The 26,216-nt window shown below is 36.0% G+C and overlaps 1 protein-coding gene across 3 annotated transcripts in view; it reads right to left on the bottom strand.

Moving 5' to 3' along the window:
* Nucleotides 1-26,216, bottom strand: part of LRRC7 (leucine rich repeat containing 7) — a gene marked incomplete at both ends in the record, with an annotated part of 413,422 nt that overhangs the window by 102,540 nt on the left and 284,666 nt on the right. For all 3 annotated transcript variants that reach the window (XM_080692757.1, XM_080692758.1, XM_080692759.1), the window contains 4 exons: nt 1,569-1,684; nt 2,701-2,830; nt 15,031-15,103; nt 21,645-21,789. In XM_080692757.1, coding sequence (XP_080548883.1) covers nt 1,569-1,684; nt 2,701-2,830; nt 15,031-15,103; nt 21,645-21,789 — 464 coding nt within the window. The remainder of the gene's footprint in view (nt 1-1,568; nt 1,685-2,700; nt 2,831-15,030; nt 15,104-21,644; nt 21,790-26,216) is intronic.

The following is a 26,216-nucleotide window of genomic DNA, read 5'->3' as shown; positions in this document are numbered from 1 at the left end:
GACTATTAATGAAAAAAATTGAACAGAGCAAGAATTTAGGGGAGACTTCTATAGTTCATCACAGTAACCTTCACTCCTGATTGCCAATAATGCTCCCACTGGGGTCTGTAACTGAATCCAATAGGAATCCACCTTCCTATGATAGTTTTACGACCATATTTCTTAACCTAATTCATAAGAATATAATTAGAGATTTTAAGAAAAAATCTTATCTTGATGAAAGTCAGTCACAACATTTAGCGCAACCCCTCATTTTCTAGTCTGGTAACTCAGTCAGAAAGAGGAACCAAGAAGGAATTACTACCATCGGCTGTGTGTACATACATGAAGATATCAATGTCAATCTTAGTACTCCGCATGGGAAAGGGGAGAAATGGGGATGTGGAGGGAGGACACCAAGTGCGGTGTGAATATATATCACTGTCAACATGATTTACATTATGATGTGAAACTATAATGCAACAATAAAAGCATAAAAAATAAGAGGGATGGGCGTTGGTTTGGCGCATGCATAAAGCTCTGTATATCGCCTTGGTTTGTATGTAAAATACCAAACATCTTAATACCATGTTTTATTCTTTTATGTGGGAATTTGATTCATCACTAGAAGACTAATTTTTTAAAAAGTATATTATTTTATTCTTAAGTAAACTAAAAACAAGAACTTCTATGCTTACCTTGAAGCTTTCATGAATATTCTTCATGATTCCAGAGGAGCTCATCTTTGACAAGATAAATTAGCTCATCTTTGCAAGATAAATTAGTTCCTCATACATTATTTGTCTGACTGAACTTACTGAAAATTTACAGTTTATGCATTCTCTTCTGTAACCACTTTACTATCTTACTAGATATTTCTAGTTAATATCTACATTTATCTTTTCCTATTTGAATATAATTGTTTTTATGGAGAAGGTGGAAACAAAGATTAATTGGGAATTTCCCTTTTTCTTGTGACTACCCATCAATACAACATGTTTGTCAAAAAAGAAGACATCGTTTTTTGTTAATCCTGTTCTGAATATGATTGAGTATATATCTGGTTGTCCTTATTATAAAATGCAAACCTTATGATTTTCAAGTATTATCTTACTAGCAATGTTCTTACCAGCACACTCATGGAACTGAAATATATATATCTCCCAGTTGATTTGTTGGATACATAAATATATATGCATGTACATAAACGCATATTATGGGGATATGGTATATAAGTATGTAAAAGTCATATATGTGTACATGTATAATTGATTCCATACTTATCATTATACTTGTTTTTCTGTCTTTGTATTTACATGCTTTCTACACAGGGGAAGGTTTGGTTATATCTGGGTGTATATATTTTATGTCATTTTAATATACAATATATGATTCTAATATAATCAAATAACAAAAGTTAGAAAGACTTGGCTTAAAAATAATTTAGCTTCTGTCATTGTCTACATAAGGCATGCATATTGCATTTCATATGCATCATAAGCTATAGGAAATATTCCCCAAATTATATATAACTATAATTTTCTTTTAGCAACTAACCAATGGGTAATTGTGAAATGTTACAAAAATACCTGTTATCACTCAAATTTAAAACTCTTAGTTTCTGCATCTGTCCAATTTCTTCAGGAAGAAATTCCAGCTTATTGGAGCGTAAAGACATAACTGTTACATTCTTACAGCTTCCAATCTATAGATAACAAAAGAAAACAAGAGTCACAGGATAATACTATTTTTATATTAACTTTTATAATTTATAAAATTTTAATTAATTTAGTTTTAATTAACAATTTAATTAACACATATTTTATTACTTTAAACTTTCTCTTACTATGTGCATCTTATTTGTTATAATTTTTCCCTTTGAAATATGTGTATATTATATGCATGTATTCTTCCATATATTATTGCAATATATATAAATTTTACATATTAAGAAAACATTTTATTAATATTTTATTATTAAGCATTTGCCAAAACTATTGTTTTCGTAAGTCACATTGTGTTTTTCTTTCCAAGTAAGCAATAATCTGTGTCTATAATAGAAGAGTATACATATTTTAAATGAAATATTGTTGACAGTTTCTTGGCAGAGCTAATTTTAGTTCGTATTACAATAGTATGTGTCACTTTTTATATATAACTTTTGGCTCTAAAATAATGATATGTTGATTATTTCTTCATCATGATGGAAGTTTAATTGAAAATGTTAGATTGAAAATATATTTTATACTTTATTCTTTATATTAGTAAATAGAATCCCATTTAGAGATAAAAATTAACAGAATCTCTTGGTGGTTTGGGAAGTTAAATAATATTACAATGTAATTGGAAGCTTTATAAACATATTTACAGCAAAAAAGCTTTTATTTCCAAAGTGAAAATGTAATTATCCCAAGATGTTATTTGTAACTGTCCTTGAAAGGGAAATATGTAAATTATTTCAAATTGTTTTCCTTAGTATTGATTAACTTATACTATACAACTATTCTTCTCTGCATGTGATGTTTAAGTCACATGCATTTACTGGATTAAATAGAATTTGTCACTATTGTTTAAAATAGAATTAACAAGTAAATTATAAATAATTGTTATACACATTTACAGCTCAACTCATGAATCTACACTGCTATTGCACCTGCTAAGATTTTATTTCAAAGCAGATTCATTAAAAGTTAACTGATAGAAAACAGGTTTCTTCCTCACTTCTCTGGGTAATTCTGGAAGGAAATTCTCATCAACTGCTAATGTTCGGAGACTATGAAGGTAGCCAATAGTAGAAGGTAGACACTCCAGTTCATTACAGCTACAGTCGAATTCTTCTAATAGAGATAAACTGAAAAGTTAAACACATTGGTTAGACATTCTAAAGGTTAAGTAACAAAAACGTTTTGAAAATGCCACATATTCGAATTTATCAAACAAAAGTTATTCATCTTGGATAAATAAACTATTTATAAACTATTACATAAGTTAATTTACTGTATTAGTTCAAATGGCTTTATATAGCATATAAATGATTCAAGTTGGTAAAACAAATGGGGTTAATGGTTTTCCTTTCTAAAATCATTTGTCATTTAACTGAACTACTGAAAATTACAGGGGGGGTTTGTTGGTCATATATCGCTAGGTATTCATATATTGGGTGTCATATATCGCTAGGTATTCTATATATATTGGGTGTCATATATATACCATATATGTCATATATCGCTAGGTCATATACATATATACATATACACATATACTGTATATATTGTATATATGTATGTATATATATCTATATCTATCTATCTATCTATCTATCTATATATATATATATATATATATATATTGGGTGTCATATATCGCTAGGTATTCAGAAAATATATCGCTAGGTATTCAGAAAATATTTCTTGGAAAGAATGCGTGTAATTGGGATGGGACAAACAGATGTGTATAAAGGCAGGTCCAAAGAAGGGAAGATGAAGGGGAAAAACCAATAATAACAATAGAAAAACTAATGAAATTTTGGATTTTTATTAAGCATTTTAGATATGAAAAACCCTGCCAATCTCTTTCTTTTAACAATTCTATATCTACTATTTTAAAACTCATTTTATAGATAAGAAAACTAACCTTAAAGAAAAGAGCTAAGTACTTTGCCCAAAGTTACACGAAGTATCAAAGGTGGGCCAAAAATGCAAAAAAATCTTGGCCTTGGTGTGTTATCCTGCCTCTTAGCCTGTTCATCTGTTGCAGGACACACTTCAGCCTAAAGTTGTACTTTGTTTGGTTTATGTGGTGCTATAAAAAGTAGCATATTTTACACAATGACTCAGATTTTGGGGGCCTCTTGCAAGTACCTGCCTATATTCTTCTTTGATAAGTAACGGAAATGTAGTGGTAAATGCTGGCTTCAAATGGGCACAATTCTTCAGTCTGTCACAATCCCTGCCACTCCATACTTAGCTGCCTTACCTCTGACTACAGAAGGGAATTGTAGGAAAGTAAACTGACGTGATCACAAGGGCACAGACACTTCAACACCTGGTTTGAGACAGCTGGCAAACAAAGAAAGCCTGACGCAGTGTAAGCACTAGCTATATTAGTTAAGCTGCCATCAGTGTTGTTAATATTATTACCCTACAATTATCATTCATATTTTTGTTATTGCTGTAGGAGGAGGAAATTCCCAGGGGTGAACATCCTGCAATTGTAAAGTGAAAAATGAAACGTTAGTAGGAGTAAGGTTGTAGAATCACCTTCCTTTATTATGTTGGAACTATCTGGCATTGAATGCAATTTGTTCCCATTATTTAGTTAACAAGTGAACATGAAAATCAAGCATGTGAGTTGAAGTCAGTTGGAATGGATTTATGTCTCAGGTCTGTCACTTACTAGATGCATGATCTTACATATAAACAAAACAAAGATGGTTGCAGCTCAGCAGACAAAGCTGCTTTTATTTACCTGCCAGGCAAAGGAACACACCAGTGGGGAAATTCAGTAAGTAATGCTCTGAGGAGTGACAAACGGGGGTGGTGTTGTGTGTCCTGATGATTATGCTCATGAAAGATGCAAAACTTGCACTATGGAAAGGGCGTAATATGTTCACAAGGCTTTATAGCTAGGAGTATCTAGCTCCATTGTCCATGGGTTAGGAAAACATCACATACCCTTAGGTTCAGTCCAACTCTGACCAGAGTTACTCAGGTTCTTGATTCTTAACAGGCTTAGCTGGCTAGAACTAGATGCTGGTTTTATGGTGAAACTTGCAACTAGCATTTTATTTCACATACTAGTTCTTAAGCAAGTGCTGTTCAAATAAAAAAACTCAATTACATCATTTTCAGGAAAATAAATGGAACAGGAGAACATTATGCTAAGTGAGATTAGTCAGTCACAAAAAATAAGAAATTGGTTGCTCTCCCTAATATGCAGAAGCTAGGGAGAAAATGGGCCATAGGAGGAACTCCAGACAAAGGAGACACTAAAGATGAACAAATGAGGTGACCTAACTGAGGGTATGGGACGGGGAGAAGAGGGAAATTCTCTAATGCCCATGATGTGCTTTAACAAACATATCAATGTTAATCACTAAGCCAAACATGAGAAGGAAAGAGGGAAAGGGAATGGGGTGGGAATTGGATAAGGGCTGATTGAATGATGTGTGCATGTATGCCTCCACCATCTTGTACCACATTAAGATGTATGACTAAAGTGCACCAATAAAAAACTTAACAAAATTCAGAATTATATCCACAAGTTGAAGTCAAAGAAGGTATGTAAATAGTTAAAAATAACCCAGCTTTATCTCTTTTTCTTGCTTTTATATACAAACATGTTGTGAGGTTGTTCTTGAGACACAACACAGCAGTCTCCATTTTACATGGCCCCAAGGCAGACAAATTTCAGTTGTTATTGTTTCATTAAAAACATATCAAAGTCAATCACTAAGCCAAACATGAGAAGAAGGGAATGGGGAGGGAATGGAGAGGAAATTGGGGAGGGGCTAAATGAGTGATGCGTACATGTATATCTCAACCACCTTGTACCCCACTAAGATAAATGACTACAGTTCACCAATTTAAAAAAACACGACCCCCCCCAACAACATGGTTCTGATTCCAGTTACTGAGAATTTTAACTGTGGTCATTTTGTCAAGTGTCACATATTCTTCAGGCCACAGATCAAAATGTGTAACAGAGATGCACGCCACGATCAATGGCCAGTCACATCTCTTCTTTCAAAGTTGCATTTGCTATGCATATCTCTTAAGTTCACACAGAGACAGCGCATGGTGTGGTTGCATTGCCTTCTTTTCTTTCAGCAGAAGATACATACTATAAGCAAAAGAACTGCTGAAGATGGGCGTGGTGGCGCACGCTTGTAATCCCTGTGCCTGGGAGGTTGAGACAGGAGGATCGCACAGGTTCAAAGCCAGCCTCAGCTACTTAGTGAGGCTCCCAGCAACTTAGTGAGACCCTGTTTCCAAATAAAATAGAAAAAAGGTCTTGGAGTATGGCCCAGAGGTAGAAAGCTCCTGTTTTCATTCCAGTACCACAAAACAAACAAACAAACAAAAAAAGAACTGCTGAGACACTCCTACTGGTGGATAATGCTCTTGGTCTCCCTAGTTCTCTCCAGGACTTAGATGACAATGTGAAAATTTGCTTTATTTTTATCACCAATGAAAACTTCATGAATGCAACTAAAGGGCCACGGAGTTAATTCAACTTTTATTTTATTTATTTATTGTTATTTTATTTTTTGGTGGTACTGGGGCTCCTGGAAGCCCTTTCTACCTCCAGGCTATACTTCCAGACCTATTTTATATTTTTATTTGGAAACAGGGTCTCTTAAGCCAGCACAGCTGGCTTCGAACCTGCGCGATCCTCCTGTCTCTGCCTCCCAAGCGCGGGGATTACAAGCGTGCACCACCCCCGCTTGACTTAACTCAACTTTTAAAGCGCTTATCTGATAGACTTTGGAAGAGGCTATTTCTGCCACAACTGGCCATCATGCAGCTTCATTGTCCAGGTTCTGGATGAAATATGATATGAAACATAAGAATAAAAATTGTTGAGCCTTGTGGTAGAAAGCAATAGCCAATAATATGCACACAGCATAGTGGAAACTTTTAGCATACTGTACGGATAATTTAGTAGGATCTGAATAGAATGTAAGTGAAATTATAGGAGAAAGAGCTGACCACGAAAAGTTGTCACTGGTACTATTAGAGAACCCTAGATAAGCTGCCAGGAGTGCTTAGTGGAGTCAAGTTTATCCACATAAATAAGAAAAGCAATGATGATAGGAGGAAGTGATGCTGGCAATAAATACTACATTACAGGGACTCTGAGAGGTATTTCATGACACTGAAAGCAGAGGATAAAATTTTGCAAGCCATTCTGAACTTAAAAAGGAGTCTGACAGTTCACAGATGCATAGAAATGATATTACTCTATCATCACTTACACTAGGGAAAGGAGGTGATTTCAAGTTAATCTTGATACTTTTTTTATTAAACAAAAACAGTACTCCTCAATGTTCTTAATGTTCAAGAGTACCACGCACTATGTTAATATTAGTTTTATTATTTTTCCATTTTCCTATACATTTAAAACATACATTAAGAGTACTTAAGGGTGTGATAAAAGATTTTAAAGATCTTTTGTATAAACAATCATAATTTTCCCACTGGTTAAGAATAGTTTTCACAAGTTCAGATTGCATGGTCATTTTTATGGTTATTTCAATTTATGGTGATTTATTTATAAGGAAAATATATTTGATATTCAGCCAGTTCCTGGCATAGACCTCCTAAAACTCTTGGCATCTCCAAAAATCCTAAGTGTGGTTGTTATACTAATGAGAAGACTTAGTGCTGACAGCTATTGTAGAGCTTCGGGCTGGTAGCTACTTGCAGGGGATTAAATCATGTGATTAGAGAGTCAGACTTTCAGTCTTACCCTGGCCTTTGAGAAGGGGAGAGAGGCTGGACATTGAGTTGGTCACTAATCATCATGCTTACATATAAAGCCTCCATAAAAACCCCAAAGAACAAAGTTCAGAGAGTTTCTGGGTTGCTGACCACAAGAAGATCCAAGGAAAATGGTGCAGTCCTGTGGAGCTTAGCCTCCATTTCATGGGCTCGATTATAACTTCAAATATGTTAGAATTAAGTTGTACAACACACAGCTAGTATCTGAAGAGAACTGGGAAATTGCTTGATGTGGCGTGATGTGACACATTTCAGTGACCAGGAGTGTATTCTGGGTTGTATGTTAAGAATATGGAAGGAAAACACAGAGTTTTCTATTCCCCATAGTTCCATACCACTATACAAAGAAAACTTCCTATACTAAAGGACAATATTTTATTTATATTTTTACTACAAAATGAGGTATACTGAAAGATCCAGAAAACATTTTACATCTTTGCGTTACAAAATAGACTTAGAAAGTACAAAGTATAAGTTTCTAAATACTCTCTGAAAATCCAAATATTTAAATGCAAAACTTATAATTTCAGCTGACTTTATTGATGGCTTTTGTTACAGTTAGATATGGAATAGCCACAAGGAACTCATAAATTGGTGCTTAGAGTTGATGTAATTGAATCTTGAGGGTTGTAATCCCAGTGGTGGGTAAATCCATTTTAATGGATTTATCTGGCTGGTGGCCTGGGCTGGTAGGGTTTGGATGGAGAATGTGGGTTCCTGGGAGTGCAGCCTTGGGATTATACATGTTTCCTCTTCCCCTTGCTTGCTCTCTCTGCTTCCAGCCTCTGTGAATGAGGAGGGAAGCCTTGCTCTGCTTCCTGCTGCCATGCTCTGAGCTCCACCAACCCTGGTATCACAAGACTTAACCCCAAACCGTGAACAATAAATCCTCCTTCCTTTAAGTTGTGAGGTCAGTTGTTTTGGATATTGCCATGAGAATGCTGTCTAAGACAGCTCTCTTACTAAAAAAAAATCACTAATGGTGTTTTCATATAGGATCATATATGAAAACAGGTATCACATTTAATCTGATTATCACTGGTATCTACAATAATGAGCAAAAAATAGACCAAAGATTATCTGCATTTTAGAAACATTATCTTTATGACTATATATCAAAAGAAAAAAACAATTTACACAGAAAATGTAAAGTATTTTAAAGTAATGCTTCTCAAACTTTAGTGTGCATGGTGGTCAACAGGAGAAATTGCTAACCGGGAGATTCTGATTCAGTGGTTTATGGTGGGGCACATTTGGAAAACGTAATCTGCTTTTTGGATAACAGTAAATACTGTTTTAACTGTACCAAAAAACACAAAATACACAAAAATAAGAAAAAACCAAAAACAAACAAAAAATAAAGGTGAGTTATTTAAACAGCTAGCAATAGAATAAAAGGCTCAAAATAGCCAGTATAGAAGTTCTGAGTTTACTCCTACTTACAAAAAAGAGTTTACTGTAAAACAGTCTGACATATTATGTTGACTCACACATCTTGTGTTTGTGTAAATATTCTCTGTGATGTTCCCACAGTGACAAAATTGCCTAACAATTGTCACTGTGTTGGGAAGTAGCCCCAACACAAGTAATGCATGACTGTAATATACTTCCAAGCAATTTATTCTTGAGGATTCTTTTACAAAGCATGAAAACAATTCCAACACCTCATCCCCTAAGACCAGATTTTGTAGGTCTAAAATATGCATGTTATGATCTAAATGTTTTCCTCCAAAATTCATCTGTTGAAGTTCTAACAACCAGTTCATAGTATTTGTAAAGGGAGCCTCTGAGAGAAATTACAGTTGACTAAAGTCCTGAGGATGGGAAACTCATGATAGGATTAGTGTTCTTGTACAAAGATAAACTAGAGGTCTTATTCTCCCTCTTTCTGCCCAGGTATAAAGAAGATATGTGAACACATAGCAGTATAGCAGTTACTTACAAGCCCAGAGTAGGCCTCAGACTGAAATCCACCTCGCTGGTCCCTTGATCGTGGACTCCTAAATTCCACCACCGTGAAAAACAAATTTCTGTTGTGTAAGCCCTCCAGTCTATGGCATTTTGTTATGGCAGCCAAAACAGATGGTGATACTGTTATTATCATATTTGCAAGTAAGTATAATTTTTTTTCTTTTTAAGAGTTAGATATTTTACTTACATAAACAGTCTTCCCTAGAAGAACATGGAACAAGCCATGATCAATACATAATTTTTGGTTATTATTTGTAACAACTACTTTAATTTATTGAAGGGGATCTAGGACTAAGTCTGGCAACAACTTCTGAGAAATATTATTTCAGTTTTAAAGGTGAGAAAACTATGGCTTTGAGACATGAAGTGCTAAAGATTGATTTGTTGATGGGTGGAGAAGCCACAGCTAGTGGCATATGCCTGTAATCCTAAGTACTTGGGAGGCTGATACAGGTAGGTTACAGGTTTGAGGCCAGCCTCAGCAACTTAGCAGGACCCTCAACAACCTAGCAAGCCTTTGTTTCAAAATAAAAAATAAAACAGTCTGGGATGTAGCATTAAAAACCAAGATGAGTTCCAGGTTTAGAAACATGGTTTTGTGCCTTGGTGCCCGGGAGCAATGAGGGAGATTGGAAATGTTCAAGGCACAATCCCAGCTTTTGAGGAACCTATATTCTAGTTGGGAGGACATGGTGAAATGAGCAAAACTTCAAGTGATGATACAAAAGATAAAGCAAAGATTAATATAAGAATTGAAAACAACATCACAAGTTAGCAGTATCACTCTAACTTATATACAGGGAGATCCAAGGTTATTTGTCTCCGCACTTTGTTCTAACGTTATGGCTCCTAATGATCCAAGTCACTTCACACCTGAGAGTCCACAGAGAAGAAGGAACTTGGCCTGCTTTGCACAGGTTCTTATATTTTGATTTCTAGTTCATCAATCTCTCTGATCAAACTCCATAAAAATGACTTTTTAAAATACCAATGCAGAATTCTAAATTTTTATTGCTCTTAGCTAAGACTATTACGTGATGAAAGAGCAGGCTCAACATGAATTTTCTTTCCTTGTGAAATGTCACTCGAGTCAAAAAAACCCATAAGAACCCACTAAATTACCAGATATGAAGAGTCATTCACAGAATGTGTGACTTAGTTATCACCTATATTGAGAGGCATCATATACAGTTGAATTGACATTGAAACCCAATAACTTCCTTCAGCCTCAGTGTCTGTATCTGCTGATGTGGGAAAAAACATTTCAGAGTGCTAATGGGGCCTCTTACTAAAGATAATGTCCCCCAAATCACCAAACGAATGTCTGGAGTGCTGAGCACAAATGGTTGTTCACTATTATTTTATTTGACATCCAATTCTCTTTGCCGTTGAGACTCCTACACATATACTGAAGCCCCACAACAAAAATAACTGACTTTATAAGCCATTTGGCACAGAAGTCATGAAATATGTTTCAACTGTGAAAAATGTTGAGAAAGGGATTCTTCCAGCAGTTAATAATAGTTGTACTACTAAAAATTACCAAATATAATTCTAAAATATTGGTATGTTCCATGTACGAAGTAAAAATATTTTTGTCTACTATGATTTCATAAAATTTCATGAAATTCTATGAAATCATAAAATTTCCATGATTTCAGTACCTAGGGTTTTAGGTAGAATGTTTCATAACAAACCAGAGATTGAGCATTTTCAAATAATTTTTGTAAATGATCTGGGATTCCAGTTAACAGAAATTTAATCAAATTTAATCTCTAGCCTTTGAACTAAACCTCTGATCTAGCAATTCTGAATTCCCTGTGGTAAAAAAAAAATCATTATCTTAATGCTTTCTGAATAAAGAACAGAAATTGCTTATTACGGTACACAACAAAAAATTTACAAATAGAGTATATTTTTTGGCTACACATGCAAATCCATAACATTTATGTATGTATGGCTACCGTGAAGTGTGAGCATAAGTTAGACAACAGTATAACTTATTTATTTTATTATTTTGTTACTGTCGTTTTACTGTCAGAACAATGACATATAAAATCCTCAAACTTACTGAGATTAGAACCCACTTTTACTCTTAAAAATCATTGATAACTCCAAATAATTTTTATTATATAGGTTGTATCTATTGATATCTATCATATTATAAATTAAAACAGAAACTTTAAGAATAATTACTCATTAATTTGTTCTTAGATAATAGCATAATATTTTTATGCAACATAATAATATTTTCTGAAACAAAAGCAGTTAGTGATAAGAATGAGACTGTTTTATTTTACAGGTACTCACCAATGCTTTTTAAAACCTGTTTTTTTATTTTTACTAGTCCATTCTGAAAATTCTCATATATTTTCTTTGAAACAACAATCGAAGGAAGATAATGGCACTAAAAATGTCTATAAAATGAGTTTTTCTCCCTTTAAACCAACAATCCACTGCTGAATTAAATAGTCCAATTTTCTTTGATAGATCTTTTCTCAAAATTATAAGAGAATCATCAATTTTAATGAAAAGTGCAAATAATCTAATATTCATATTTGCTTATATGATTTCTCCATTTTTATTTTTCATTTCACTCTGAATTAAGGCATTTGTTGAAAAGTAGAAGCATAAGAGTTATAAATAAGATGATATATTTGTTAAAATCATCCTTAATGCCTGATACTCTCATCCTCTTACCAAACAACACCAATTAGCATAGAACAACATAAGAGTTGAAATCAGAAGTAAACTAAGGTTTAGCATTCATCATTTTTAGAAACCTCATACAATTCTGGAGCTGGGATACAAAAACTATCTTAATCAAGGTTTGACATGTGCAATTATGAGATAGAATAAAAAATAACATCTTTTTTTGCAGTACTGGGGATCGAACTCAGGGCCATTCTACCTCCAAGTTATATCCCACGCCCTATTTTTTTATTCTTTATTTTAAAAGAGGGTCTCACTAAGTTGCGTAGGGCTTCACTATGTAGCTGAGGCTGGCTGCGAACCTGTGATCCTTCTGTCTCAGCCTCCCAAGTACTGGGATTACAAGTGTGCACCACCATGCCCGGGTTAAGAAGATCTTTAAAATAAGCAACTATAAACTGTGAGAAGTGCCAAGAAGGGAAGAAAACAGGCAGAGGAAATCTGAGGGTGGATATACTGGTGGAAGAGCATCAAGGAATGCCTCACCATTGGAACTGATATTTAAACCCAGAACCACAGCCTCTTCTCCTAAGAATTAGGGTTCCACGTCTTTCATTGGCCTGGGTGCCCTCTTGTCAGTCCTATTAGAGATGAGAACTGGCAGTCAGATGCATCAGGCAAAACATGAACTAGTGGTACCCACTGACTCTGAGTGGATCCTTGTGTCAACACAACTAATGCCCCAGTGGCTTTCTGAACAGTTCCATTACCACACCTGTAAATATTGAGTATGGTCTAATCAAAGCACTGAGCACTGTTTTCCCCCTACCCCTCCATGAGTTTCCATTGAGTTATTTTGGGTCGTTTATGAAGCACCCTATCTAGCTATTTTAAGTATTGCTTCTCTCACCAGTGTAAACATTTCTTCTGGCATTGTGGCATCTGAGAATTTAGTAGGAACAGGTTGCTTTCCATGTGAAGGCTCACTATTCTGACTTATCAGTATTCACAGATATTTTGATTCCCAGTTACTTACCCTGTTTTTCTGGAGTCAGTCTTTTGACTGGGTAACTGAAAGTTTTGGAGAGCCAGCTGTTTCTAAATCTGTTTCTTTTGAACTTAATATTATAATAGCTGGAATCACATCACTAGTTGATTATTTCAGCTTTCTCCACATTTATTATTCAACCACCAGGAAGACTGCAAAGGATATGGCTAAATTTTGGTGGCAACATAAGATTGCCTGGTTTAGAGCGTGTGTATAGTTGGTGGCAGCAGCTGCTTGGTGGCTGGGAAGAAGATAGCTTTGCAGCTGTAGGGGCCTGTTCATAACACCAAGTCTGACATGGGGTGTAGCTGGTAAGGGACAGAGGTAGGAACAAAATCTGATGTGTATCTGGAGCTCAGGACACATGTCTCCAGTGTCAGTCATGGGCTCACACTAGACTCCAGAAGAGGCTGTGTGTGTCCCCTGGGAAGACATCAAGAGGCCACAGTCTGGCTGAAAATCACCAGACTATAGACAAAGGCTCCTTCTCAGGATGCCCATAGTCAGGCTTTCACTTCCTACTGAAAAAAAGAACTTTTTTCTCTTTTAAGGCTATAAAACCTATTAATTTTGTCTCCAAAGTACTAGGGTAATGAGTTTATATAAAAAAAATGTGAACATCCATCACAAAATACCAATCATGACTCTTTCAGGGATAAATGAAGCTAAGTGTAGCTTCCCCCAGGCATTGACCCAGTGAAAAAAGATTAGAGCCTGAGAATATAATTAGGAAGAATTTTTGAAAAGCTTCAGACTTCTAAGGATAATTACTTTTGTGTATCCCCAAAGAAAGTTCTCTCTACATTGAAAAAAAAAACTGGAAAGAATTATAGACAGACACATAATATATGGTAAGGGTATTAAGATATTAAAAATATTTGAGACTTTTACTTCTCCTGAAGCCTGAACATTTGAATCTGAATATTGCCAAAGGGCTCTGCTCTTTCCAAATGAAGCTTTCCAGACCAGTGGAGATGGAGGAGAGGGGAGTAAGGGGCACGCTCACCATTCTGTGTTATAGTGGTGATGGTTTCAAGACTTTACACCTACGTCAAAACATGTCAAGTTGAAGATTTTAGTACTTACGGTTTGTTGCCTACCAATTATTCTAATAGAGCTGTTTAAAAACAAAGTGAGGCTTTCTCTTCCCAAATACAATCAAAATTGTTAAGAATTTGTAAAAATTCTTCACACCCAGATGTGGAGCAAGAGCCTGACAATATCACTTTACTTGATTTCAGGACAAAGCTCATATTGACATCTCACTTCACACAAGTCATAAACAAAAGCATTTCAATGAAACTCTGAGAAAATACTGTATCTTAAAACATATAAACGAATTGCTATCAAATAAATGAAGCATGTTTTATCCTTGAAAGACAATGTTGGATTTTTATCTTGAAGTTTCAAGAAAAGCCAAAGCTTTACTCTTTCATTCTAAAAATACACTCCACTTCATACATATCTTATTTTATTAGTAGTATAATGGCTATATATACATGCTAGAGAACCTTAGAAAAATTGATGTGATTGAAATGAATTTAGAGCTGTTACTCAGTCAAAGATATAAATCAATATTATCAAGAAAATGCCATTAAGAGTATAATCAAAAGCTTGAGTAATACATTTACTTTGAAAGATTCATGGTTGAATATTTCTTTTGATATTATATAGCTGAATGCTAATGCAATGTTCAGATATAAAATTAAATTGATATATAAAATATGTAACTAAATAAAATGTAATCGAACACAAGTTGATATATGAGCAAAATTATTAGAATCTCTTAAGTAGAAAATGCTTTGAAGCAGAAAACTCAATATATTATTTCAATTCTGGCTTTTGACAGGTTGACTGGTATGAAACGTTGGCACTTACTTTCCAATTGTATTGGGCAGCATTGTAAGTTGATTATCATCTACTTTAAGAGTAGTTAGTTTTTTCAACAGTCCTAAAACAGAGAAGAAGGTTTATTAATATATCAGAGTAGATTTATGACAGGAAATATCAATAGAAGAAATCAAAGGACTCACTTGCGATTAATTGCTAGCATGCCAATTGTCTGCATCCTGCTATATAAATTCATAAACTGAGAGAGTATTTGTGTGCAGTCTAGTTTTACTTCTTTGTAAAAAACTCACATCAATGGGAATGCAAGACTATCAAAACAAAACAAGGGCTCAGAATAAACCTGTATTGACACAAATACTACTACATTTTTTTCCCCATTCTTTGGCGAATGGACCAGTTGAAAAATTTCATGCAATAGTCATTTAATATTTCATTAACTCCTAAGCACCAATAACTAACATTCCCCTTGTGATCCAAATGGAAAACAAATCTGAATTAAGCCTAATAACCAATGAATGAATACTAAATATTGCAATGCAGTGCATATAATTAAGGACTTGGAAAATGACATCAAATGAACTCATACTCTTTTGGGCACCATTAATCCTTGACTTTAGGTTAGAATTAAGCACAGAAACTTTCAGTTTTTAATACACCAAGTAGAACCAGCCAAGAATTGAAGTTCAGACTATTTATTTTATCTTTCACTATTTGATTTATGCCTGCCACACCTTTATGGCTTGCTCTTCTTCCAGAATTTTTTTTTTCCATGGTACTGTGGATGGAACCCAGGGGCATAAAAGATAAAAAGAGGCCTTTAAGCTGGGCGTGGTGGCACACACTGTAATCCCATGCTTGGGAGGTGGTGACATGAGGATTACACAGGTTCAAAGCCAGCCTTGCTGGCTTAAGAGATCCTGTTTCCAAATAAAAATATAAAAAAATAGGTGTCTGGGAGTGTAGCCTGGAGGTAGAAGGGTTTCCAGGAACCCCAGTACCACCAAAAAAAAAAAAAAAAAGGAGAGACCTTGTTTCCAAATTAAAAAAAAAAAAATATATATATATATATATATATATATATATATATATATATATATATATATATGTATAATAGGTAATAGGTCTGGGAGTGTAGCCCAGAGGTTGAAGGGTTCCCAGTACCACCAAAAAAAAAAAAAAAAAAAAAAAAAAAAAGAGGCTTTAAGTAAGTGCCTCCTCTCTACATATGAGAACATTTTCTGATCACCTACCACTAGGATTTGTAGTCTTTTGGCTCCCTCTTCAGAATGGAAGTGTTTGAAGTTTCACATTTGTTTTAATATATCACCTTAAGTCTTTTTACTACCATCTCTTCCTGCATCAACATTTTAACACATCCTTATAGATATCCTCCAATTTTTAAATTTCTTCAGAGATATTCAACCTGTGTAAGACTTCTGATACTTTTAGTTTTTATTTTTATTTTTATTTTTTTATTTTTGCAGTACTGGGGATGGAACCCAGGGGCATTTTACCTCTGAGCTACACTCCTAGCTCTATGTTTTTAGTCTCTTTGTTTTTGAAACAGGGTCCCACCAAGTTGCGAAGGACCTTGCTAAGTAGCTGAGGCTGTCCACAAACCGCCATCCTCCGGTCTCTGCCTCCCGAATGCTGGGATTACAAGAGTGTGCCACCACACCTGGCCCCAGCCCTATTTCTCATTCTTTGTTTTGAAACAGGGTTTCACTGAGTTGCAAAGGGTCTCACTAAGAGGCTGAGGCTGTCTGAGAACAGAGATCTTCCCGTCTTAGCCTCCCAAATGCTGTGATTACAAGTGTGTGCCACCACTCCCAGATCTCAATGAGAAAAAGCTGCACTGTAATGGAAGAGTAGCTGCATTGGCACTTCCTTAACCAGCCACAACATGACCTATATGATCAATATGGCTTAAATAGCCTGAAAATCCAAGAGCAAAGCATTAACAGTAGGTTCAGTTATATATTGAAACTTCACATATATGTGACAGGTTACCGTGTACTGCAGAAAATTTCTTCTGAAAATACATTAAGTTCCAGGGTCAAATATGTTTTTTAAAAAAAGCCAGATTGAACAAAATTATACAGCTTTATTTAATGAAGTTTCTACACGAGCTTTGAATATACTAATTTAACCATGTGAGTCTCCAAAGTTATTGTGGAGTGTGTGTGTGTGCGCACTTGAAGAATATCTTGGAGAGCTAGTGCTTTGTGAACATGCTTTGAGGTCATACCACCCTCTCTAAAGTTTTATGAGGATTTTTTAAAGGCTAGAGTAAGTCACAAAAAGTGCAAAATAAAGCTGTTGTTGCATTTTAAATTTCAGTATGCTGAGTTACATTTTCTTCAGGAGCAGTCTCTATTCCAGTGAGAAAGATGCTATCAACTATCAGACTGCTGTGAGAACATATCTACAACATCTGGAGCTTAATATGTCAGCTTGAAAACTATGGCACCTGGGGAAAAGGAGAATTCACAGGGCGGCAATTCATCTCTGGAGTCTGAACACTCACCACCATATTCATCTATGTTCAAAAGGTGATCAAATCGTTTCAGCTTCTCTAGTTTGTAAGTTTAAATACCAACTTTGGAAACATAAAGGAACACCTGAGCTTGTTCATCCCTTCCAAAAAGAAAACAGGGGACTGTGAATTATAGTTTAACTTTTTATGAGTGGGCAATTCTGCTGAGACAGACCATGGAGAGACGACAGTCTCTAAATCACTTACTTGGGTCACACAAGGTCATAGACTGGGTTACAGATGGCTGAGCAATGGCCAGAAAGCCCGGCCACTACACATCCTTCAAGAGGCTCTCCCAGTTCCCAGGTCTGAAGAAATGCTCAGAAAACCCTGCAGTGGTTTGGGGACTAGGGCCAAATGTTGACACCACAGATTTTTCTAAAGATTGGTTTAGTGGCTTTTGACAAAAGCTTCTACAGTATTAGAGGTTGAAGCAAGCTAGGCCTCGCTGCTTAACGCCCTCTCTGGGGATTTACAGGAGCCTCACTCATTGCCATGTGGCTACTTTATGATTTGCTTATAGGCCACCCCAGGGGGCGCTCTGGCCAGAGAGTCTGGGGCCTTTTCAAGAATCTGGTTGTGGGATCAGCGCTTGCCTCTCTGGCTGCTCATGGAGTCACTGGCAGGGAAAGGAAGCCCGGCTGTGATCTTAGCTATGCTTGTATAAATGTGTAAGTAATATTGATATATTGAACATTAGTATAATTTGTTTTTAAAGTAGCTAATATTTACATGGCATTTGTACACGTTACTGAATTTTGAACTTCATCAAACTTAAGATTATAGTTATTACATTAGTATAAATAACATTGATTGGGTAATTACTATGGCAGGGATTGTTCTAAGCAATCTCATTAATTTATTTATTCTTCAAATTAATACCATGATGCAACTACTACGACTACATTCACTTAATGATGAAATTGAGGCACAGAGAAACTAAGTATTTAGTGAGGTTTAAAAGCCAGAATGTGGACTCAGGTAATCTGATGACAAAGCCTGTGCCCGTAACTGCTCAGTGATTAAGATTCATTATTATCAAAAGTGAAAAATTACATTCTTTTATTGCATTTCTTTGCTAGCCAAAGAAACTGAAAACTGAAACCCTTTACCTAGAAGAAGAAAAGAACATCCTTCATTTTCCCTAGACCTAACATAAAGGGATTAAGCACACTGGGCTTGTTTACACATCCCACAGCTGCAGAAGGACTCAAATAGGCCTGCCAGAAGCAAAGGTTTTAGTTTTGTTGTTATTTCCTTATATTGATATGATAAAAATTCTCATTTTTTAATTTCTCAAATGTTGGTAGTACAATAGACAATTTGTGCTCAAATAAGCAAGAAAGAGACATAGTCCGCCATCCAGTTAGCATCAGTGAGTTATTTCTGGGCCATAGAGCAGAAGTCTCAGGATGAGCCCCGACACTTCTCTTGGCTCAGAAAGAAACTCTCTGAGGAAAGTCAGCCATTTCACATCTATAACCAGTACTGTGGCAGTGCTGCAGGTGTACAAATACAATGTCCTGTGAAATTTAAGTAAGGTCCAAGGACGGTTGGAGGAGTTAGCTACTGTACCAGAGTGACGTTCTTCAAACAAGGACCATTTGGGTCTGTTAAATATATAGTAGAATTAGTCTGTTTTGTGCTTTATTTCAGTCCAGTATCTAGCCTATACATTTTGACCTATACATTTTTGCCTTTCTCTGACAAGAAATATAATTTCCTGGTCTGCTTTCTTAAAAGAACACACACACACACACACACACACACACACACACACACACACACTTTTTTTTGGTATGAGGAATTGAACCTAGGAGCGTTCTACCCTCAGCCCTATTGCCTTATCTTTTTTTTTTTTTTTTTGGTGGTACTGGGGTTCCTGAAAACCTTTCTACTTCCGGGCTACACTCCCAGACCTATTTTTTATACTTTTTTATTTGGAAACAGGGTCTCTTAAGCCAGCGCGGCTGGCTTTGAACCTGCGCGATGCTCCTATCTCCGCCTCCCAAGCGTGGGGATTACAAGTGTGCGCCACCGCGCCTGACCTATCTTATTTTTTTATTTTGAAACAGAGTCTTACTTGTTGAGAGTTTTGGTAAGTTGTTGAGGCTGGCCTCAAACCTGTGAGCCTATTGCCTCAGCCTCCCAAGTACTGGAATTAGAGGTGTGTACCACCACACCTGGCTAAAGATATTTTTTTTAGTACTGAAGATTGAACCTAGGGGCATTTTATTTCTGAGCTATACCCTCAGTTCTATTTTTTATCTTTATTTTGAAATAGTGTCTCACTAAGTTGTGGAGGGCTTCACTATGTAGCTGCGGCTGGCCATAGACCTGAGGTCCTTCTGTCTCAGCCTCCCAAGTACTGGGATTACAGGTGTACCCTGTCACATCTGGCTTAAATTTTTTTTAAACTAACAATTATATCTTGTTAATGATGGTTCATTTTCTACCACACTTTAAAAATCAAACTTTCTGTGTTTTACTTTAGCTGGGTCTCATAATCAGAATATAGTTGAACTTAAAAAAGTCCATTGTGAAATATTTAATCTTTAAATAAAATGAGTTTGATTTACTACATTTCTGTCAATTAAGACAAAATGTTAATTTTGTTTTTACGTTTTCCATTTCTATGATTTTTAAAATTTTATTATTCTTTCTTTTTATATGATTGTTTTCTTTTATCCATATTTTCTTGGCCCTCTGTATTTTCATTCTATCTCAGGTTCAGGAAGATTTTCATTTTCTAAAGTGTCAATAAATTCTGTCTTTACTAGATATTTAAGGAAGACAAACAGTAGGCCAGGCACAGTTCTCAACAATGAACAAAAATAAGTTCTTGAATATATGTGGTTTTTCTGCGCATCTGAACTGGCATAGTGGTTGAGTAGGGGTATAAAGTGTTGTACTAGGACAATGTCATATTGACCAGAGGGTACTCTTAATTATTATACCTCCTTATCTAGTATAACACCACCACTATTTCCTAGGCCTGTTTGTCTACAAGTTTCATTTGAGGTGTTTAATAAAAATATAGACTAGAGGGTTCACCATAGACTTACTGAATCAGAACTTTGAGACAAAGCCAGGAGATAAAAAGGATTTAATGATATTCTTAGTTATCTTATGATGGAACAAGTTGGAGAAATATTGTCTTAAAATATGTGACTATGTAAATAAAAAAGTTAGAAAATCTAGAAAAAAGCTTGACTGTAATTTTGCAAAAAAGAAGAAATGCTATTGACCTGTAAGAATGGTAAAAATGGAATTAGAAATAAAATGGTGAAGAAAAATTTATGAACATTCTGCATCTTCAAATTTGCCTCATCTTCAAGTTGCATAATTTTTGGAAGTGTTATTTAGTTCTATAACATACAGTACACCTCTTCCAAAGATGATAAATCAACATTCCAAAGTGAAGTGATTGGAAGACTATTCTTCCAACTATACCCTCTTAATAATAGCAAGGTATCTACACACAAACATCTACTCATTATTTAGATTAGCATTTCATAATTTTACTCACATAAAAATCATAAACAAAAAAGGATTGAGTGTTTACTCTCTGCTTACAAATTATCTGACTTCAAGAAATGTATCAATGTACTAGAGGACAGCATGTCCTATTTAAATATGGAACCAAGAAGATATTTTATATCTATATACTTTTGTTATTTTTACATGGTAGCAGTGTTATAATGGCATTAAATAGAATATAGAAATATAAAGTGGATAGAAGTTACTATAATCCTGTGGTTACATAAGGAGAGACTCATCATTACCAAATTATGCTAAATCTAAGATATGGACTTTTTGCAGTAACATTCTACAACTTAAGAGATTTAACAATTTTTAAAGAAAATATCAATTTAATAAGATTATTTTGTAGAAAAACCTTATATTTAAAATCTGGAGTTAATGGTTCATCTTAAGATATTTGTAAAGTACTTATTTTTGTAATCTTTGCATAGTGAATTTGCTAATTTATTAATCAGGCTAATTAATACCAGCATAGTACCTACTTATATGAACAAAGTATTCTGCCAAAAAAGAAAATTGTACATTTGACATAAATATTTATGACAAAATATGATATTCTCACCTATAGAGTCAGGCAACTGTTGCAGCATATTAGATGAGAGTAAGAGGTCCTCAAGGGCTTCGCATCCAGAAATATCCATGTCCACCGTTTCTATTCTGTTTTTTGACATATCCAAGTACACCAGCATCTTTAACTTCCCTATAGACTTGATGACATTGCATAAACTCAGGGTTAGTTGAGAAACTTTCCAAAGCATTTTAGAGTTGTTAAAACCACAATCTGGTAAAAATTAATTTTGAAAGAAATCATAACAGTAACAAATGTTGGCACAGATGTAGAAATACTGACTCTGCCACACATTGTTAGTAGGAATGAAAAACATTGTATTCACTTTGGAAATCAGTCTGGTAGTTTCTCAGGTGGTAAACATTGGGTTTCCATATGACTCGGCAATCCCTAGATATGTATCTGAGAACAAAACCAGATATATGTACAAAACCTTACACACACGGTCACAGACGCATTATTCACAACAGCCACCAGGGGTAAGAACCCAGAAGTATATCGGCTGATGAATGAGAAAACAAAATGTGGTCTATCCATAAAATGGAATGTTATCTGTCAAATAATTGACAGTATTGGTAAAATAAGTGAAGTATTGATACATGCATAAAGGTATAAACCTCTTAGAAGGTGACAGTCACAAAAGATCACATATTGTATGATTCTTCTTATGTTAAATGTTTAGAATAGTCAAGTCCATAGGGACAGAAAATAGAATAGGGTTGCTGAGGACCAAGTGGAGGAGGCATGGGCGTGGCTAGTAGATTTAGAGATTCTTTTAGGGGGAATGAAAATGTTTTAATATTTGATTGTGGTTACAGTTGTGTATATACGAATATGCTAAAAATCCTGAATTGTATGGTATGTAGCAACTAAAACACAACAATAATTTCAAAGTTGTCTCTGAATTAAACTAACAGATAACTCTGTCAATGAATCAACGAATAGTGACATATCGATCCTTAAACTTTCAAATGCATTGAAAGCTTGAGGATTGTGCTTTGGACTTTATTTTCCTAATCAGAGTCAACATTTTGTTTATTCAGTGATCCTTTTTGAGGTTGTACTGTGTACCTCTATTGTGCACTGGAGAATAAGCATGAATCAGACATCTGAGTGGAGGGAGAAACTCGTTACCCAGAAGACAGAATCTTTATCCTTAAGAAGTTCATGGTAGCAAAGAAAATAGTCAAATAAATAAGACCCTGTGATCTGTGCAGCAACAACAACAAAACAACAATAACAAAAAGGCATACAGGGAATGCCATTAAAGAACAGGGGAAAGGCTGCAAATTGCCTGGCAGACACACTGCTTGTCAGGAAAGAAGACACCTGGAAGAGAGAAGAGCGGGCACACCCACAGAGTGTGAAGAGGCAGGGCCTGTGTGAGCATGAGGGAGAAATCCAAAGTGACTGAAGTCTGTCATGAAGCTGAGCTTGCAGGCAGAAGCCAGCTGGTGAAATTGTACGTCATGCAAGGGAACGACAGCTCTGTCTTGCAGGCAAGGAAATTTATTTGAAAGCTTATAAGAAAAGGAATGGCATAATCAAATTTGTGCAGAGAAAGAAATAACTTCAGAAAACTTAAAAAACTGCTAATTTGTAACTGGAGTCAGGGATCACTAGATACCTGTTCATTAGGAGTACTATCCAGTTCGCCCTCAGGATCCATAGCCACTAGTAGATTAAAAATATCTGGACTTTGATGTTTGTGAATATACATCATGTACATTAGGGAATCACTATGCCAAACATGAGAAGGAAGGAAGGGGGAGGAAATGAGAAGGGAATCGGGTAGGGCTAAATGAGTGATGCCTGCATGTATGCCTCTACCATCTTGTACCCCATTATGATGTTGACTACAATGTACCAGTAAAAAGATTTAGGAAAAATTTATAACTCTACAAACCCGTGCAGACTTTTTTCCTTGATTATAGGGATGTATCACCATACTCCTTGAACCTGCAGATTTTGGTATGCTGGGGTGGGACATCTTGAAACCAATCCCCCATAGATATGTCCAGAAGTGGCTTAGCAGGGTGGCACTTCAGGCACATGAGGATGAAGAGGAATGGACTCAAGAATAACTGGGGAATGGGATGCTTGCATCACTGACTGCTGAGGACAGGGATGAATCAACTCACATCGTGGATGATGATGAAGAGTGATCACTTAGCTCTGACATGGACTACAGGAGTTAGGGAAGGAGGAAAGTCTTCCTTTCCCTTTTCTTTAGGGCATGCTTTGCAAACAAATGTCCTGAACATTTTGGATGCTCAATGGTTCATCTATTTGATCTACTATCTACACCTTATTATATGGTCTCCAGTTATTTGGCAGAATATAAATAACCAAATGTTAATATACACACACAAGCATGCATTTGGTATTGTGGTGAGCATTTTATGTACATTTTGCATTTAATACTTTTTATATTCTTGGGACTCAAATTTTTGCTGCCAAGAAGCAGCTGACCTCACCTGGGAGCTTGTCAGGAATGTAGATACTTGGGCAACCCAGACCTACTGAACCAGACTCTACACTTCAGCACACCTTACATTTTAGAGCTTAAGTAATGTCACATGTTGGTTTCCCAGGTAAGCAGAGGAAAAGAAAAGTGTCTGGAAGAGTCCTCTTAGAATCAATATCAGGAACAAAGGAAGAAACAGGAAAGAAAGGAACAGCTTTGGATAGATGAAGAAGCTGGCCTGTGAGAAAGTCTTGAGTTGAACTTTGTCTAACCCCTCAAGGAGCTCTGAAGTAGGAACTGCCCTGCAGTTTTCCTGAGCAGGGGATAATGGGAGGTGCCTTTTTGTCTTTGCTGGTGGGTTAATAGATGGAGGGATGCCCCTGAGTAAGGAGGTTCTCTTCAGATAAAGAAATTCCTAAAGAGGATAGAGAGTAACAGGTAGCATTTCCAGAAGCTGGGGAAACAGAGACCATTCTTTATTCATGGAGGAGGATACATAATCTACTTTAAATAACATCCCCAGGTTACTCTTTTTCTACCAAGGGGTGGAACTGAAATTGAAATTCAGTTTTATTAGCCTATAGATTACCAAGCCTGCTTGCTTACACTGGCAGTGCTGGATCTTCCTGTCCCTAATGAGCCCATTGTATACTCTAACCTGGCTCCCTCATCTCCCCAGATGGCCATAGAGTTGGGGCACAGTCCTGGGGGAATTCAGTAGTTTCTAGGTTAGGAAAGAGTACATGGAGAGTTTGGCCCGAGGATGAGTTTCTCCTCCTATTTAGAAATATGTCACTTGGAAAAAACTGTCAGGTCACTAATAATTTTTCACCATGAGGAATTATTATGTTTTTTTTTAAGCCCAGTCTTCTTTTCTTGGTGAGAAATAAAAAAAATGTTATATGTAGCCAGGCGTGGTGGTGCACGCTTGTAATCCCCGCGCTTGGGAGGCAGAGACAGGAGGATCGCGCAGGTTCAAAGTCAGCCACGCGCGCTGGCTTAGGAGACCCTGTTTCTAAATAAAAATATAAAATAAGTCTGGGAGTGTAGCCCGGAGGTAGAAGGACTTCCAGGAACCCCAGTACCACCCCCAAAAAATGTTATATGTATATGTGTATGTGTGATGTGTGTTTGTGTATGTGTGTGTGTATGTATGTTTGGTCTTTTGTGATGAGAAAATTTCATTTTTGAAGTTTCTTTCACTGCTATCTTTCTATCTCCAGCACAATTTAATATCTTGTTGTGAATTTTCTACACATTCACTTTGGTTGGAAAATTACATTATTATTTTTTAATACGAAGGGTTGAGCCCAAGGGCATTCTTCTGCCTCTGAGCTATACCCCTAATCCTAATTTTTTTTTTATGGTACTGGGGATGGAACCCAGGGTCCTTATACCTCCGGGCTACACTCCCAGACCTATTTTATATTTTATTTGGAAACAGGGTCTCTTAAACCAGCTGAGGTTGGCTTCAAACCTGAACGATCCTCCTGACTCAGCCTCCCAAATGCAGGGATTACAACCGTATGCCACCAGGCCCAGATCCCTATATTTTATTCTTTATTTTAAAACAGGATCTCACAAAGTTGTGGGCTTCACTAAGTAGCTGAGGCTGGCTGAGAATCCATGATTCTCCTGTCTCAGCCTCCCAAGCGCAGGGATTGCAAGCATGCACCGCCACCCTTGGCTCCCTGTTTTTTATTCTTTATTTTAAAACAGGATCTCACAAAGTTGAGGGCTTCACTAAGTAGCTGAGACTAGCTGAGAATCCATGATTCTCCTGTCTCAGCCTCCCAAGTACTGGAATTACAAGCATGTGCCACCATGTCCAGGTGCAAAATGACATTTTGGCATTAATTTCTGAGTTTTTCTCAACCTTCACTCTCAAGTACCTTAGAGAGGCATCATCAACAGACTGGGGTAAAGGTCTTTGAGGCACAATGTCTTAGAGTTCTTGTGGACACTGACTACTGCTGTAACATCCTTGTGGGCATAGAGGGCCTTTTTTGTGAGCAATGGATATCAGAGAAGATGCTGGAGTTTGTTTAAAAGTAAATGTAAATTCAGTGCAGTGTTTAGTAGAATTTTTGGTTGATTAA

Source organism: Muscardinus avellanarius, assembly GCF_963383645.1.
Source record: "Muscardinus avellanarius genome assembly, chromosome: 3".
NCBI lineage: Eukaryota > Metazoa > Chordata > Mammalia > Rodentia > Gliridae > Muscardinus > Muscardinus avellanarius.
This window is presented reverse-complemented; position numbering and strand designations above follow the sequence as displayed.